Raw genomic sequence first — 17,593 nt, forward strand, 5'->3', positions numbered from 1 at the left:
TTAGTGCAGGCTGTTTCAAGCTTTTCCTGCTTAAGCTCCTTGGCTTTTTCCATGGAAGAATTAAATAATCATCAGGCCAGAGACAGAGAGCATACAGAAGTAAATATCACTTTATATCCTACTGGTTAAGCACAGATCTGCAAGAGAACAGTCTGTGTCCAGTTTCCGCTTCAGTGAATATTTGATAACAATCATATGAAATAGTGTTGAAAGAGCACAAGAGACCATTTAGTCCATCCTCTGGTCCAGATGTACTTCCTGCAGTCCTTCAGTGATTGAAGCTGCCAGTTTACTCAGTATATCACAGTGCATCACAATCTTTTTGGACACCCCATTAAAGACCATTACTTCTAGTTTTATACATCATGGGCAGCAGGAACACATTACTCCTACTTTCTTTCACTTGCCAGTCTAGCATCTGGACCACTCTTGGCCTTATTCCTTTTAGGTTAAACAACCCTAATTATTTCAGTCTTTTCTCCTTTTGCCCCAAGCAGTTCTCACTATCCCAGTCTACACCTTCTCACTGGACCACACTTCCTCAGGGTGCAGTACAAAACTAAGGCAGGACATTTCAGCTGAATTCTTTGTGTGCCCATCAGAGCTGAAGGCTTATGAGATATGTCTGACAGCCTGTGCTCCTGCTTGCACAGTCTGGTAAGATGGTGTTCTCCTTCTTGGCAACAGGACGACATTCTAACCTAGCTTGTGGTCCTCTAGAGACCCTTTCTCCCCTCCTGAAGGGCAGCCTGTGGTCTCCCATGTAGAACTGGCTGCAATTTATTAATCATTCCCATGAAGAGCACTTCATATTCACTCTGATGCTGTTCAAATCAGGTCCCTGGTTTGACAAGCTTTTCTTGAATTACAGCGGTTTCCTCCAGCTCACCACAGCTGGTTTATGCTCTCTGCAGATTTTATAAAACACTTCCTCTAGACAGTTATCCAGGTTAATATTATGATATAAAGTACAATGTATTTAATGAAAATATGAAGCACTGGCAGGCCACAGCACAAGCTTGTGGCAACCTGCTCAATAGTCTTCCGTTTCAACAGGAAATCAGTGAGAATTGCTCATTGAGTAAAATTATCTACCAGTTCTGCCTCCCTGCTGTAGTGTCTTCCTTTGGAATATGTTTCTTTGCTTCATTTATGATAAAAGACTGTTGAGATAATGTCAAAATCCTTACAAATGACAAGGTATGACAACTACTTCCTCTGTATCCACAAGGCTTGTTACAGAAGAAAGCTAAATTAGTTTGACACGATCTGTTCTTGACAGATCTGTGCTGGCTCCTAATAATCTCCTTTATTTGATTATTTCCACCATTTTTTTTTTCTCCAGGAATGAAGTTAAACTGGGTAGTCTGCAATTTCTTATCTTCTGCTTGTTTTCAGCCTTCTGACACCTCATCCAGCCCTCATGAGTCTTCAAAGCATTCAAAGCTTATGGTTCAGAGATTGCTTCCCTCACCTTTGTAAATAAGCTAGGATGACTTTAAAGAACCATCTTACATCAGTACATCCTGATTGGTCTGCCCTTTTCCTAGATCCTGATCTTCCTCCTTTGTGGTTCCTGTTATGCCTTTTAGCCATCAACTTGCAGCTGATCATGTTACTGAAGACATGCAAAATGGGCATAAAATGCTTTGGCCTTATTGACAATGCTTGATGTAAAACTTCAACCACAGCTCTCCTCTTCTCTCCATGCCCACCATAAACACATAGTCAGGATGATACTATTTAACCATCTTGCTCTGGCTCAATTATTATTTTGTGTATTCTGTGTATTGAGCTGATTATGGCTTATAAAAGGATCATCTAGGCATACCAGTAAACAGCCTATGAATGTTATGGGGACTTTACAGTTTTAAGTGTAATTGTCTGAGGGCTTTAGGCACCTCCACACTTTAGGAAGGGAGGAAGCTCTAAAGTTCTACAGCCTATGGTAGACACCTCTAAGAACACACTTCAGTTTAGAACAATCCCTTATTTCTCAGTTCAGAACAATGGTAAAATACTGAGAGAAGTTTCGTTCTCCTCTTGACAGTCACACCCTAATTAAAAATTAATTAAATTCTACAAGATAAGGCATTGTCTCATGGTATCTCTTCCTGATTTGCGGAATCATAGCACTCAAAGCAAGAAAACAATGAATATAAGTAAGGATTAACTGAACTTTAGAGGAAGATATGCTGAGAGTTTCTATCTATGAGCCATTGGAGTAATTCTTAACTAATTTGTCATCTTTTTTTTTTTTTTAATCTTTTACAGTATCTTGTACACTGAGATTATAATGAAGGGTTCTTTTTGCTGCATATCCAGTTTTACCATGTAAGATTGAGTTTCAAGTATTGTTTCATACATTAACTTTGCTAACTATTCTCTGGAAATTATCCAACTTCTGTTTACTTCATGGAGATTTGAGCTGGCTTCAGTTCTTCAGTTATTTTGGTGGGAGATCCTTTTTTTCCTTGCTCCATTTGTCTTTTCTTTAGGGTTTTATCTCTTCTAGATGGTATTCTGAGTGGAATTTAGGATACAAGGGAAAGGCATTTGCCAGTGCTGTGCTTTAGGCACAACTGGTTGCATCCCTATCAAGATTTTGACTGTAATTTTTACAGTCAACATTAAATGCCAATTTTTTTGTTGCAGTTGTCAGTCCTCAGAACTCTATGTAGGACTTGAAATTCTCTTGGGTTTTCCACAGGAAATGTAAATACATGAAGGGTTAAACCCATGGTGTTTCATCTTTGATCAGGCCAAGTCTCCTTTCTGACAGAATCATCTCAGCCTGTGCAATCCGGGTTCTTGCAAGCTGCCAGTCTGACTTCTCCAATGTAACAAGCTAAGAATTAAAATGTTAACAGTAGGTAAAGTGACAATTCACAGTTCTAAGGAACACAGGGAAGTGTCCCTGCTGGGGGTAAACCTTTTGGTCCAGCTTCTAAAAGCCCCTTTGCCTCAGTTCCCCATCATTCCAGTACTGTCTCCCAGCTTCACCACGCCTCTCAGGAACAGCCAAGCAGGTGATGGATGCCATCCTTGCATTTGCTCAGCAGGTGATTTCCAGCAGTGGATTTCACTCTTACATGAAACCAAAGGGCTGCAATTTTACTGTCAGCAAATCAGCAACTGACACCTGTTTCTTTATGTCTACCCTTCCAAACCTAGATGAATTTTTGTTAAATTATTTATAAATCCACCACTGAATGCCTTACTCCTAAAGCTGTAGGCAGACAGAAGGTGGAATGATACAAGGAGAACAATGGTTAGCTCAAAACCATTGTGGTTTACATCCTGCTGCTTTCAATCTGAATTAATATAAATGACTGGCCTCTTCTGCAAAAGAGCATAGCATAGTACCATGGCGCCCAACCTGCACACCCTGGAGTACTTAACATTGCAGATTTATAAGGTCATTGGATGCTATTAATAAAATAAATGGATTAGACTCCACTCAATAGTCTGATGAACTGAATGCTAATTGATAAGTCTTAACAGTAATAAGAATAATTGGAACTGTAAATTATTCTGTACATTACCAATTATTAGAAATCGTCCCAATTCATAAAACCCCAAAGTTCCTGAGAGCACAGTAGCACTTCTAGGCAATTATGGGAAGGGTGGAATAAAACTAGCTTCATAGTGGGGTTCAGATCCAAACGCACTCCCCTGCACCCCTGAATTTTAGGGGCATTAAAACTAGGTAAATGAGTCTTTAGCTTTACTAATTACCAGCTCTTACAGAAAGGTGTATCCTCCAGAGAGAATGCCTAAATTCTGTGAGATGTCCCAGCTTTCTATAAATAGAGATATACTGTGATTATGGCTGGAATTAATTCAAGAAACTTCAGATGCAAGATGAGTAATGAACGGGACTGACATTTATTGGTCATAATTTAAGAGACTGTAAGTACATCCTGGCTTCCCTTTTGAGACATAAATGCCAACCATCCCTGGTTGGCAGGTTCAGGACATCCTGTCTTGGGCCAACAAGACAGATGTAGCACAGCCTGCCACCCAACAGTGGCATTAGAAGCCAAGGGACAAGGCTGGAAGGAGCATGAACCATCAGGAAAGCAGGAATGCTGACTGGTTTGTACTGCATGCATTGCTCCTGTTGCAGCCATACCCTTCCCAGTTGCTGCTGTGGCTGGGCAACCTTTTACCTAAGCCAACAGCAAGGTGAGAAGTGAAGATGCACCACTTTACTGTCTCTGTCTAGAGATGCTCATTTGTGTCAGCTGCAGCTCTGCCCAAGTAGAGAACTGGGGCAGATACAAAAGCAACTGGAGCTTGAAGAAGGAACCCAGTTTTCCTTCGGATACTGGTGCCGGGAAAGGTGAAGGGAGCCAGACCCTGGCAGGGGTGGCTGATGCTGCCAGCAGGAGCTCCCAAGAAGCACAGCACAATACAGGGCTGGGACCCAGCTGGGGAGGGAAGGAGCAGCAGGAGGACTGCATGGTCAAGGGAGCAGAGGGAAGGCAAGGAGCAGAACAGATGGGGAGAGGAGACAGAATGAGTAACAGGAGGAGACAGCAGGAGCAGTGTAACTCCAAAAGCACAAATTCCTTTTAATGTATTAAAAACAAATCACTATTTTCATTACACTATTCCTTCACCCCATACACATATTGTAGGCTGGATCACTCTGGTGGTCAGGGAGGAGCTACCACTGGTGAATAGAAGGGAGAAAACTAGGTTGTGGCCCTACTCTCAGGCCCTGGTCCATTGTAATAAAGCCTAGGTCTGGAAAGAAAATCAATGGTTTGTGCTAAGAGGCTAATAAACATCCTAGCACTGCAGGAGTGACTGAGGATGGATAAAGCAGAGCTTTGCCTGTCTAAAGCAAAGCACCTGAGGGCTTCTGAACCCCCTTTTTTTCCCCACATTAATTGTTTAGTTTCCAAATTAAAGGAGCATCTTGCAGAGATGGCCATAACAGTCAGAGAATGTATGCTTAGATCAAGTGAGAAAGCAGGTTAATAGCACTGCCAGAAAGAGAAACCAGCTCTCCCTAAACCAATTCCTATGTACTGGCCTGTGGTGCTCACAACCATGAAAAGCCATCGAGTTTTACACGCACTCAGCAGGTGATAGAAAGAGCCCTAAGGAAATATAAAGACCTTCTCCACATGAGGCCATCAGAGCCCTGAGGTTACATGTCACCTCCTGGTGTGCTCAGGAGGGTCTTGGAATTATAGATTAAATGGATGTGGATGGATTCCTTACTTTGATTTTCCAGTTCAGATCTAGAAAGGTGTTTCACCTGGGTACCTGCTCTACTACTCCCCACAGCAAGGTATTCTACTAGCAAGCATTTGTACCTTCCACCATGCCTTTCTGGATGGCCAACCTCCTCTCATTAGCCCAACATTCCTCTGTGTAGAGCTACTGGGCTACAGTCATTTCTTTACAACACTCAACACTGGGATTTCAAAACCTAGATGCAGACAGGCAAGGACTGCTGCCAAATCTACCCCTGAGACCTGTCAGACTGACAGCAAACAGGGGAATCAGACAGTGACTTCCAAAGGGCATCAAAACAGAGAGCTACCATCAACAGGTTTCTCATTCTCAGGTGTCTTTAGAGCACTGTCATCAGAGCTATTGTTCATTCTCAAACCTGAAAAAAAGCCCTCCCCGAGTAAGGAGGAAACCCAAAGCAACAAAGGAATCACAAGTCGTTTACATTGAGGAAGAGGACAACGGGAGGGTTGTACAGGAGGAAGGATGGATGGGCCAGCAGTGCATGCACTGAGCAAATGGCAGTCAGCAATGCACCACCAGCCTTCCACAACCATGCAGAAGCCTCAGCTTATAGAGCATGGTGCTAATAACACCAGGGTTGTGGGTTTCATCCCATATGGACCATTCACTTAAATTCTGGATTCAATGATCTTTGTGGGTCTCTTTCAACTCTGAATATTCTGTGATTCTGGTGCTTGTGCTTCAAACTATCTCATCCAAAAGCAGAAGCAACCTTCAGGCTATAGCTGCTGTTTTACCTGTTAACGCGCCAATCCCTCAGTAGATACTGAGATACCCCAGTCTGCTTGGTAGAGATTAGGCAGAACCCACTTCTGCCCCAGGTCCTCTGCCATGGACAGCACATGGAGCAAACGAGACACTATGAGGAGCACATGCCTCACAGCACAACCACAGCAAATCCAAACAGGAATACACATCCTTCGTTTGCATCATGCAAGACTCTCAGCCTGTCTTCATCTAGCAAGGGCCAATGGGCCTTGTCCACTTTCCCACTAGCACAAGAAGGCATTGCAACTTGACAGCTGCCAGCAGTGAGAAATTCCTGATCTCTGGGAAACAGGGAGAGGGAAATATAATGTCTGTGCAGGATTATGGCATCACAGAATCCAAATCAGGTAATATTCTGAGTTCCAAGGGATCCACAAGGATCATCAAGTCCAGCACTTAAGTGAACAGCCCACCCAGGGATTGATCACACAACCTTGGTGTTAATAGCACCATGCTCTAACCAACAGAGCTCATCTCCAGGGTCCAGCACAGGTGGCCTGAAATGAGAGTGGATTTGAGGTGAAAACTCTTTGCACTTTCTCCTTCTAGTCAGTCAAAGCCACATGACTGAAGGAAGGGTCCTTCTCATCCCCAAGTGGTGCCCACCCTCTCAGCATGGCATGGACAGAGCCTGGAGCTACAGCTCTTCTCCTCATCCTGAGGCAGGAGCAGCTCTGAGATCATTCAGGCAGACCCAGCATCAGGCCAAGACAAGCCCTCAGATAATCCATGTTTGTTCCTTGGGTTGCACACGTGTCCCCAGCCTGGCATGGTCACACAGAAGATTCAGGGCAGCCCTCTAGGCAGGGATGCCTCTGCATACCAGCAGGTACTGCCTGACTGGTTTTTGCTGGGACTTTCATTCAGGAGCAAGTGGCCAAAGACAATTTGGACCCATAGACTGGTTTCTTTCCCACTAAGCACTACCACTGTCCTTCTCCCACTGGAATCTCTGCCTGCAATTAGTTCCCTAGGAGGGGGCTTGTCTGTGCCATTAAGAACAGTTACATTACATGATCTAGGAGAAATCAATGTCTCTAATAGTCAGCAAAGGCAGTGGAGGAGAGGGTGATGGGAGGGCTGTTCCTCTGGAGACACCCTTCTCAGTCAAAATCTCAGGGGTATTGCCCCAGGAAGAGAAATAGTGAGGATCTGGAGTAATTAAAGTTCCATGGAACAATTGTTTACTGGAAGAAGCACAGAAGCTGCTCAGTGTCTCTCAGAAAGGCAGAGGCAGTGGCTAGACTCTCCCTAGGTGCAGACAAAGTGCCTCTGCCCTGAAATCAGCAATCTGTGGTGATTTACACCATGCTGGCAAGTGGTGGAAGGAAGGGTGTGAATAGATACCTTTCTTTTAAAATATCTTTTCCTCTGTCCACAGTGGTGTTTAAAGGTAAGACCACGCCTTGCAAGTTTCGAAGCATCTGGATTGTGCAGTATAATTAAGTTACCCTAAATGAAGCCTGAGACATTTTAATATCCTGAGGCAAGAAAACCCTAACTCTTGCAGGCATCTTCCTCTCTCTCTTTTTCTCCATTTCCTCCTTCTTGTACACCTCTGCAGTTCCTGGAATGACAAGCCACCTCACCGGCTGGCTGTAATTGCTGGAACTGCTCCCTAATGCTTTTGCCTTCTCCAATTGCATTAAACTGCATCTTTAGAGGTACAGCCCTGTTTATTCATGCTGCTCGTGTGGAAGGGGGAAGAAATGCAGACTGCCTCTTCTCCCCTCTCCCTCCTTTGATTTGATGGGTGTGGCAGGTTTAAACCTTTGCAGCCGCTGGCTCTCCAGCGCTGGGGTGAGGATGGAACGGGAGGGAAGCCGTCGTCTATGGCCGGTGATGAATGAGACTCATCTCACCCACAAGTGGGAAACCTGCTTGCGGGTTATTGTTTAATCACTCATGCAATCCAATACTGAGCACATACCCCCATAATGTCCATCTGCTCTAGTATGCAGTGCATGCAACACTTGCATTTCTAGCCACCTATCTCACTGCCCAGCCCTGCGTGTTACTGACTGCATCTCTCGCCGGCAGGAAAGGTTGAGCTCAGGTTTTCTGATATATCTCGACCCAGCCTTTCAGTTATGCTACCTCTCAGCTGAATATTTTGTGGGCTCAGATTCAGAGCTGCAGTCAGCTGTAGGCAGAAATGACAACACTTTGCTATCTACATCTCTCATGGGCGGGCACAGTCAGTCAGTCAAATACTTCACTCTTCACACTGGCATCGCACCCACAAGAAAGAATAATCTGCAAGGTATGAGCGTGTGAACATATTTGTCTCTGAGGGGTGGGAGGACAGACACACACAGGCACACCTAGACACAAATGTGAAGAGATTTCTTCCACGCCCAAGCCTGTAATTTCAACATTTTGCTCTTTAGCTGCCAGAAAGGCGGGACACCAGGGACTTCCCCTGAAAAATAATTTGAGGAGAGCTTTATTTTGGGAAGGAAACTCCTGCCAGTGCTGAAGAACCCACTCCATCTTTTCCTCTCAGTGAAAGGTCTGGGTGGGGACAGAGGAAGAGCACATGCTGCAAACCGAGGTCTTTCTCTTCTCCCAGCCAGAGCTTTCTCTGGTGTACCATCAGAGGTGCTACACTGCCCGTTTGGCAGTCGCGGCGTGTATTCAGGTAGAGCAGCAGGAGCTGGGCTCCACACTGGGGTGGCGTGGCTGGAGCGGCTCCGGGCGGCGTGTGCAGGGCGGAGCGCTCGGTGCCGGTGCGCACCCTGAGCCGGGGCCGCGCGCCGCCCGTGAACGCGCACAGGGGTGTGTGCCATGCGGGGGATCCGTGCGGGAGTGCGGACACGCGGCTGTGTGCGAGCAAGGCACCTGCGCGCCACGCGTCCCTAAGTGCCACAGAATACAAAAGGACGGGAGTAAGCCCAGGGAGGGGTAAAGAATAGATACATCAGAATAGATACCAATATATACATGATGGTATGGGCAGAATGATCCCCATTCCCCTGTAGCTCGCTTCTGACTCCAAAGAACCCCAGGGCTCCTACTTTATTTTAAAATTTGCCCTGCACCTCCGCCCACTGCTCTGTCACTTTGCCTCCCTGTCTGCCTTCCTTCTCCTCCTCTGCTCTTTTCATCCCGTATTTGCCATCAGAACGTGCTCTGCTGGCTGACTGCAACGTGTTCCTCCCCCCGAGCCTTCACCCCCTCCTTCCAGATTTTAGTGAGCACATCATTAATTGCAAAGCATTTGAAAAACCTGCATGAGGAAAAACATAGGATGACGCAGGGTCTCTTTCTATCCCCATCACTTGCCCCTCCCCATTATTCTACAAATTTCTCCTTCGTTTGCTAACACACACATCTCCATTCAGAAACACACTTTAACCTGAATCCTCTTCCAACACTGTGCTGTTCACAGGAACTGTGGTTACTCGCATCAGCCTGTGAACAGAATACTGCAGTGCTACAGTGTAAAAGACACTGAAATTTACGTGTATATATATAAAGTAACCATTATGGTGCTGTGCCTTAGCTGAGTTTTGTGCTCAGAACAAGAACCAAAGCTCTTTGTCACTACTTACAAATCAGTAATTCTTGGAAGTTTCTAAAATGCCTTGCAAAGATATCTAGGGTCAGTTCCTGCCTCAAAGTTGCAACTGCATAAATCCAGCATCCTCCCAAGGAAGTCCAAGAGGTTCAGCCAAAAAGGCTCTCTTAATCAGGAGCAGATTTGGGCTTTCACACAAAATATAAGGGGGAAGGGTGAGGGGGAAATGATCCAAGTAGCTTTTTTTTCTCTAATTTCATTATCATTTTGGACACAGAAATTTTGACACTGAAAACTAGCCCCCACCCAAACCTTCTCGTCATCTCAATTCCCTTATAGCAAAAGCCAGGCGGTACCAGGAAAGAAAATGAGCGGGTTTCCAACAGGTTCACACCGCGAGCTTCTCTTATCCCACCCGAGTTCAGAGCTAACAGAGGCGTGGTCCTCTGTCTCTTTACCAGCTGGTGCACAGTTGTCTAACTGGTTGTACTATGAAGGGTATTGCAAAGAGGATGACTCTCCCATTCTTTGGGCTAATGCTTTTGTTATTATTTAATTGGATTTTTCACTATAGCATAAGTTAAAAAAAAAATAAAATTCCTTGAGGTTAATTCTTGCTCAGATTGTTGTAACACAAAAAAATGAGTACACCTGTCCTCCACGCCACCTCACAGCACAGGCACATAAAGCAGCTCCCATTCATCAGAAACAGGAGCAATTGAGAGCGTTCTGACCAGGGATCAAGGCTCACTGGGCATCCGTTCTTTTTTGGCATAAGATGAAGAATTGCTTCCTTTCTCTCCAAGGTAGAGCCAGATCTCATCACGTTTCCTGCCAGCCGCAACACTCCCCTCCACCTCCCCCACCACCCCCCCCGCCCCATCCACACCCTCAAAGCCACAGACAGAAAATCCTAGGCAATATAACTGCCCCTATTAAAAAAAAAAAAAAAAAAAAAATAGAGGGGGGATTCTGGTAGCTCCCCCAAATGTGGATGCAGGCCACCCCCCTTCCCCACATCACCAGCTCCGGAAAGGCAAAACAGTCACGTTGCAGGGTGTGAAAAGAACCTTCAGTCGCAAGATGCTAAAGAATTGCAAAATAGACGTCTGCTGAAAGCAGCTGAAATTTCCTCCCCCCTTACCCCAGCCCTTACCCCAGCCCCTCGCATACTCAGGCAGACACGCACCCCACGGACATCCAGCAGCCTGGGAGAATTTTCAACAGAAATAAATATAAAAATCTGAAGCTCTACCTGTTTTGTTCTTCTCATACAGCACAGCATGATCGTATTGTCCCCTTCCTTCCTTCTTCTTCCTTCCTTCTCCTCTCTCCTTTTCCTCTTCTCTCTCTTATCTCTCCCCCCCACCCTCTCCACTCCCTCCCTCCCTCCCTCCCTCTCTCTCTCCCTCTCTCTCTCGCTCACACACACATACACACACGAGCACACGCGCACACACACACACACCAGGGCAGTTAGCAGCAACTGGAAGGTCCACAGCTATTGCTCATCACACATGCACACGCTGCCTCTCCCTGCCTCCCTCCCTACCCTTCCCAGAATTGTTCACCAGCTCTCCCCGACTCGTCACCTCCCCACCCCACCCCCACCTCGGCAGCCACCCCCACCCCCCCCCAACCCCCCCGCCCCCCCAAGTCCCTCGCCAGCCTCATGAATAATTAAAATCTTCAATCTGGACCCAATTACCCAACGACTTTCCCACTGTACAGAGGCGACAGGGGAGAGGGGACACTGCGGGCTGCGGAGGGGTGGGGTGGGCTGGGGTGTGTCTGGGAGGCACCGGGTGAGGAGGGGACCGGGAGCCTGCAGAGCCCCCAGCCCTATTCCCACCGGAGCAGCCGAAGCCCCCCGGCCACGGCCAGGAGTGGGATTTATGCGTGAAGAAAGCATAAATCTTTGCTTGGGTGGGGTGGCGTGCGGTGGGCACGGAGGGGAGAAGAGGGAATGGAGGTACTGCCAGGGCAGGCAGTGTATGCCGTGCACAGGTGATGTACCGTAGGTGGGAGCTGCGAGCTAAACGGGAACTGGTAAATGGCTGTTAAAAACCCTCTCCCCAGCACACTCGCAAACATACACGTGCTGCCTTCTCCGTACGTGCAGGCACAAACCCTGAATAGTGATGTCCTGCAGCACTGAACGGAACAACTTTCTCCCTTGTTCCCTCAGTCTATCCCACAGACCTTCCACAGGCATAGAAAACGATACTCCTGCAATGCCTTTTTTTTTTTTTTCTCTCCTCCCCAAACAGAATAGCTTCCAAACCCACAAAAATCATCCCTTTCCCTTCCGTATAGATCTCAATTAATTTCCATGTCCAAGTAATTCCTACACCTATTGATCCCTGCCTGCAAATTGCTGTGAACTATTGCGAGGCAGACGTGCATGTTCACACAGGGGGCACTCCCCCATGCACGTGTGGGAGCAGGAGTGCAGGGGTCTGCATGCACAGGAGATGATGGCGATGCAGGAGCCCCAGCAGCATTAATGCGCACATGCACTCGCTCCCGAGCACACGTCTGGAAAGTTATAGCACTGTGCTTCCTCAGAATATACATGAGCTGGAGAGCTGTAGCTGTCATTGTGAAAGAATATCCCAGACAAGAGTAAAACCAAAGTGAGACCATGTTGAGCATGTTAAAAATGATTTCTTTTCAATTGCTGGATTTTTAGAACTTCATCTACCAAAATTCAAATTTTGCTTATTTCACTTACTGAGTCTGGGAGGCACAGTCAGATGCTGTTCTCTATTTAGCACTAATGTCACTACATCAGCTTCTCTGCCACACCATGGAGTTACTTCTAATTTATTTTTAATATCAAACTGCCTGCAAAAGAGAAAAAAAAATTGTCTTAGGTTATTACTAAGGTCTTTGCTCTTTAATTACATCTAAATACATTATTAACACAAATATTCATGCATGTGTGCACGCTTATACAAATAAATGCATACATATCTAGATATAGTTTTTGGAATACCCCTCAGTACAGACTCCTACATAATCCTGTTGCTATGATATCATTGCAGTTCCCAGTACACCACTTATTTTAGGAAAAGCAAACAGCATCTCAAAGAAAATCTAGCTAGCTATCTACATCTGTATGCAATTTTAGAAAGTGTCTTTTGGGGTCAAGAAGGTATCAGCATTAGTCTTGGGTTACAGACTAGAAAAAGAAAGTAATGATGCAGTAATGACATTCAGAGAAGATACTAAACTGGGAAGAGTTGCCAGTACCAGATGACATAGAAGTAGACTAAAGGATTAAGTAATGAAAACCAGATTCAGCTTCAGAAAATGCATGCAGAGATAAAGAAGGGACACTATGCAATCATAAAAGAAGAGAGGTAAGAAGCGGAGAAGTAGAAAGTAGAAGTAGAAAGTGGACATCACATTTGAGGAAGAGATCTCTGTGACATACATCACTGCTGGCAACACCACGCCAAGGCACTGAGGAGCAGTGCAATGACATTTTGAATTACACCTATGGGACTTAGGAGCCTCTGCCCTGGCCTCTGGAGTTGCTGGGGGCTCATATCCATGACAAAGAAAGGGTGGCATGAGCTTGTGGGCACTTGCCAGCCCACAAAGCTGTTCCCCAAGCCCTTGGGAGATGGGAGTTCCCTGGTGAAACATGTCTGAGAGCTTCAAACGGGTCTCCCTTTGGTGACAATGAGGAGAAACGGGAACTTTGAGGGTGTGCCTCAGATCATCCTAAAGAAGGAGCCTAAACTAGGTCAGACAAATCACGCTTCAGAAGTGTTTTAGAAGCTTATTTTCTTCCCACTGACAAGGCCTTTTTAGGGAACCTCCCTGTGCTAGGGAGCCCTGGCGAGGAAAGCCTTCCCAGCCCCCACTTTTCTCAGACACCCACGTAGAGGGGGAGCAGGCTGGCAGCAGAACTGTGCTGGTGCAGTCAGGGAGGGTCAGGCCATTTTCCTGTGCTCACCCAGGGCAGTTTCTCAGCCCTCATCAGTCACAGCCAAGTGCAGAGCCAGCTCTCTTCATGCCCACCACCACAAGCACCGTACGCTCCAGTTTATGGCAGGGAACTTCTGGCACATAGACAAAACCTCCTTAACATGTTCCCCAAACATACAGACTTAGTGGTGAACAGCCAGTCTCCTGTAGGTTCACATTTGTGTTTTCTCTGAATTAACCTTGCTACAGAGAAGAGCCATACATTGAAACACGAATTTTCAGGGCATGTCAGTTCCTAACACCACAGTCTCTCAAAGGACCCTTTAAGTGCATTTAAAAGTTGGACCTGAAATTCTTCAGCGAATTATAAGATTCTGAAAATCATACCCCAGCATCTCTTGCCTTGCCATTATTGGGTGTTTTCACTTCAAACTGTAAAGTAAATTATCTTATAACACAGGAAATAAGGCACAAACTTCAGTCAAGGAGAATGAAAATCAGAAGCAAAAATTAAGAGAAGAACAGGTGAACCTCCATCTCTTTAAGTGCCCAAGTCAAGATGGGATGCTTTCATTCAAATGACACCTTTGTCTCTCCAGGGCACTGCCAGCCCTGGCTCATTCAGCACTCCTTCAGAGTTGCAGGATAACACTGTGTCATGCAGTGTAGACATGCCCTGAAAGGCCCCTTTGACCTTGGCTTTTGAGTCTACACACCTAAAAGGAAGAGCAGTTCCAAAGAACAACATGAATGGGGGACCAGGGAAGTGAGCTAGAAGAAGGGGGTGAACAATGACCATAGATTTTAAAAGCTTCATCTCTGAGACTTGACTGAATGACAGCGAAGGAAGTGGAGAAGTATGATATTTTCAAAAGCTACAAGCCTCTAGAAGGGAATCATTTGGAGCGATATATAGTCCACTGTTTGGTGTACACTGCATGTTGCTTCACCATGAAGGAGGGTATGGTTAATATAAAGTAATTACTATGGTGACTTCTTCAATTCAAAGTCATATTTTAATTTAAAAGGGTAAAGATCATTTCAAAGTAACAAGACGTATTAGTAGTTATTAAAAAATAAGATGGGTGGAGTAAGACATACAAAACTGAGCTTTTAAAGCCTGCTCAGTTCTGCTGCAAGGTTACCCCAACAGCTTGAGGTCCCTATAGATTAAAAGAAAAAGCATCTTCAGTCCAGCTGCTAATCTAGGTTCAATAGCGAGGCATCAGGTTCAATTTCATTTTGAAGAAGCACATAGTTCTGACCTGCTCCTGGGACTGTAATCAGGTTGACTGCTTGGCCAAACAAAACTAAATGAAACCAAGAAGAAAACAGTTTGCCTATAAGAGCTGTCCCAGTGGTAACCATACTAAACTGAAGAGGCGTCTCTTTGAGAGAAGTACTGTGAAAGTCCCGTTACTAGGGATATTTAAAGCTTCAGTAAAAACAGCTCTGGAGTAAGCAACTTGCTTTCATTGGGAGATAGACTGGGTTTTCCCTCTATTCATATGTTCCACATATAGTGGTAGCCTTGCCTTTTGTTAGCCAACTTTCATGCTTGAGGAAAAAAGCCAATTTTATAAATAATTTTTGTATCCTCATTTGAATAGGTATTCCTGAAGATCCCACTCTTGTAGCCCTGGTTTCATGGCTGAGATGTTTTAGTTTTCTGAAATTCTTTTCCCAGAAAATTTTCTATAAACAAAACCCATGTTTTTGTAAAATGTACCTATATTTTCATTCCTTTTCCTAAAAGGGACTTCTTCTTGATGTCCCTCTGGTCTGACCAATGTAATTTAAAAAAATTGTCTTCTTGTCACCAATCAAATTGGTCTGTGTAAAATGCATATACAAAAGACACATCCCAAAAATAAAAAAGCCATTTTCAACCTTCTGAAGTTCAGAGTCTGTATCATTGTAGTGTAAAACAACATCCTACTGTGGGACCACTTGCAATTTCAGTCTCCTCAGTAGCTTTGCAGCTGTGGTCTCATTTGGACTCACTTTCAGTCATTTATGTCTTGGTGACACAAAACAGTGCAGTGCAACACTACAATCAAACTCCTTTTCCAAATGATTTAGACATAGTCATGAAACTCCTTGGAGAAGTACCCATTTTTCAGTATAAGGATCACTTACGTCAATTTACGTTGGATTTCAGTTAATCCTGAATTATTAATATTAGTAAAGGAGAGCCTAGTTTATTTTGACCTAGGACTGAAATAAGAAGTTTTAAAACTGTGATTTTCAAAAGCCACAATGCCACTTACTCTTGCAGAGAAGGCTTCAGAAAATGCCAGTCCAGGAATGCTCTAATTCATTCAGTGTCTTTAATGACTGCTGGGTTACGTATCCTGCACGATACTGAACTCATGTGACATCAGCACCTGTTGCCATCAAGCTAGTCACAGAGATGTGCACAGGTGCTCCACTTTTATTCCCTGTGATTTCCATTTTTCTTCCCATGCCTGCACAGCTGGACTCACAGCACTGAAGACACCTGACTTTACAATATCCCACATAATAAGAAATGGCCTCAATAATTTCCCCATTTTCATCATTTTAGAAAAAATGTGTTTTCTGTAAATTGTGTGGTGTATACAAACTGGAATACCTGGGTACAAGCAAGGGTAGAATAATTTTAATGTGCACAAAGAATGGTCTGTACAACCCTTGGGTCAATGTTAATTATTATTGAGCTTCAACATCATCAAAAATGCAAATATAACTGTTAAATCCCAGCACAGCTTAGAAACTCTTCAACAAAATGAAATCTCATCTGCTTGTCTGTCAAAAAGAAAAATGTCATCGCAGAAAGCAGTCAACCTATCAGCTATTATTCTCAGTGTAGTTATAGTTTGCCATGGGGGAATGTGATACTTTACAAGCCAAACCAAATGTGAAGACAGTATGACCCAGGAAGCCCCTTTCTTCTTCTCCAGGGACTCTTCAATACGTGCTGTTGTACACAGTCCCTCCTGCGGTAGCACAGGCTCAGAAAAGCAAGCTTTGAAGGAGAATCTGTGTCAACCAGGAGCTCAGCATGGGCCAATTTACTCTGCTTCTCAGGCTGGCTCCACCCTTCACTCCAAGTCCTAAAGTGCCACGCCAAGTTGCTGTCAGTATCCAGGCTCACAGCTCACAGTGCCACGTGGGGATGTCTGTGCTGTTCTATGCTGCGGGGTGTGATGGAGCTGAGATGGAGATAAATGCTGAGATGAGTCCCACACACTGACTGGAGAAGAAGAGCCCACCCTCAGTTCAGTTTTACTCCACTCCTGGCTTCCTCTGGTGATCCATTGCCATTCCCCTGGCACTGCAGTGCTGAACAGCGGAGCTGTCCAGTGATACCAGTATGATGACATGACAGTATTATGGTGTGAGGCACAATTTTCTGAGCCTGCTTTGGACCACCTGGTCCTGCTCTGCATGTGCTCAAAATGCCCCTCATTGATGCCAGGGTGGGGATGATGAACTGGATGTTTAGGCACTGGGAGGAAGAGTGGGCAGAGACAGGTTCATCCTCCTTCTGTGCTGTCTCCTCAGCTGACCAGACTCCTTCTCCCCAGCGTAAGAGCTGACTTGAGCCGAAGCAACCTGCATGAGGGAAGGTACCCCGGACCCAGACAGGAAATAATGAGAGGGAAAACAACTGAAGATCTTCCTATGCCCTTAACTGGCACTTCAGTGTCAACTGGGAAGTTTCCAGAGATGAAGGACACCCAACAGGCCAAATCTGCTTTAGCCTTCAGACTTTCAAGAAAGGGATCAGAAATTTCTAACCATGGTCATGCTTCACTCACAGGCACATGGTTACCAGGCCACAAGTTGATCAGGATCAATGATAGAAGATAGAAGCAAATTCCAAAACACAGGCTGTTAATGGATGTAGGAAGTATTTGTATTGGAGAAGTAATAGAGTGAGCTGACAGGACCCTTTCACTTACCCACAGCTGTACATGGGGGAGTTAGAACAGCAAAGATCTACCAAGAATTAAATGAGCAGGAAAATTGTAAACATCCACTTGCCTTTAAGGCTCTAAAAAGATTCTCTCCTTGCTTTGACTTCATTTAGTTTAACCACAAGATACT

The 17,593-nt window shown here is 45.1% G+C and overlaps 1 protein-coding gene across 1 annotated transcript in view; it reads right to left on the bottom strand.

Annotated features, from left to right (window-relative positions):
• The window catches only part of GAP43 (growth associated protein 43), a 52,705-nt gene extending 41,763 nt beyond the window's left edge, over window positions 1-10,942 (bottom strand). Inside the window, exon 1 of the mRNA XM_083854969.1 lies at window positions 10,818-10,942. Within this exon, the coding sequence (XP_083711095.1) occupies window positions 10,818-10,847 (30 nt within the window). The 5' untranslated portion in view covers window positions 10,848-10,942. The remainder of the gene's footprint in view (window positions 1-10,817) is intronic.
• Between the last annotated feature and the right edge of the window lie 6,651 nt (window positions 10,943-17,593).

This window comes from Zosterops lateralis (genome assembly GCF_965231275.1).
Source record: "Zosterops lateralis genome assembly, chromosome: 2".
Classification (NCBI taxonomy): Eukaryota; Metazoa; Chordata; class Aves; order Passeriformes; family Zosteropidae; genus Zosterops; species Zosterops lateralis.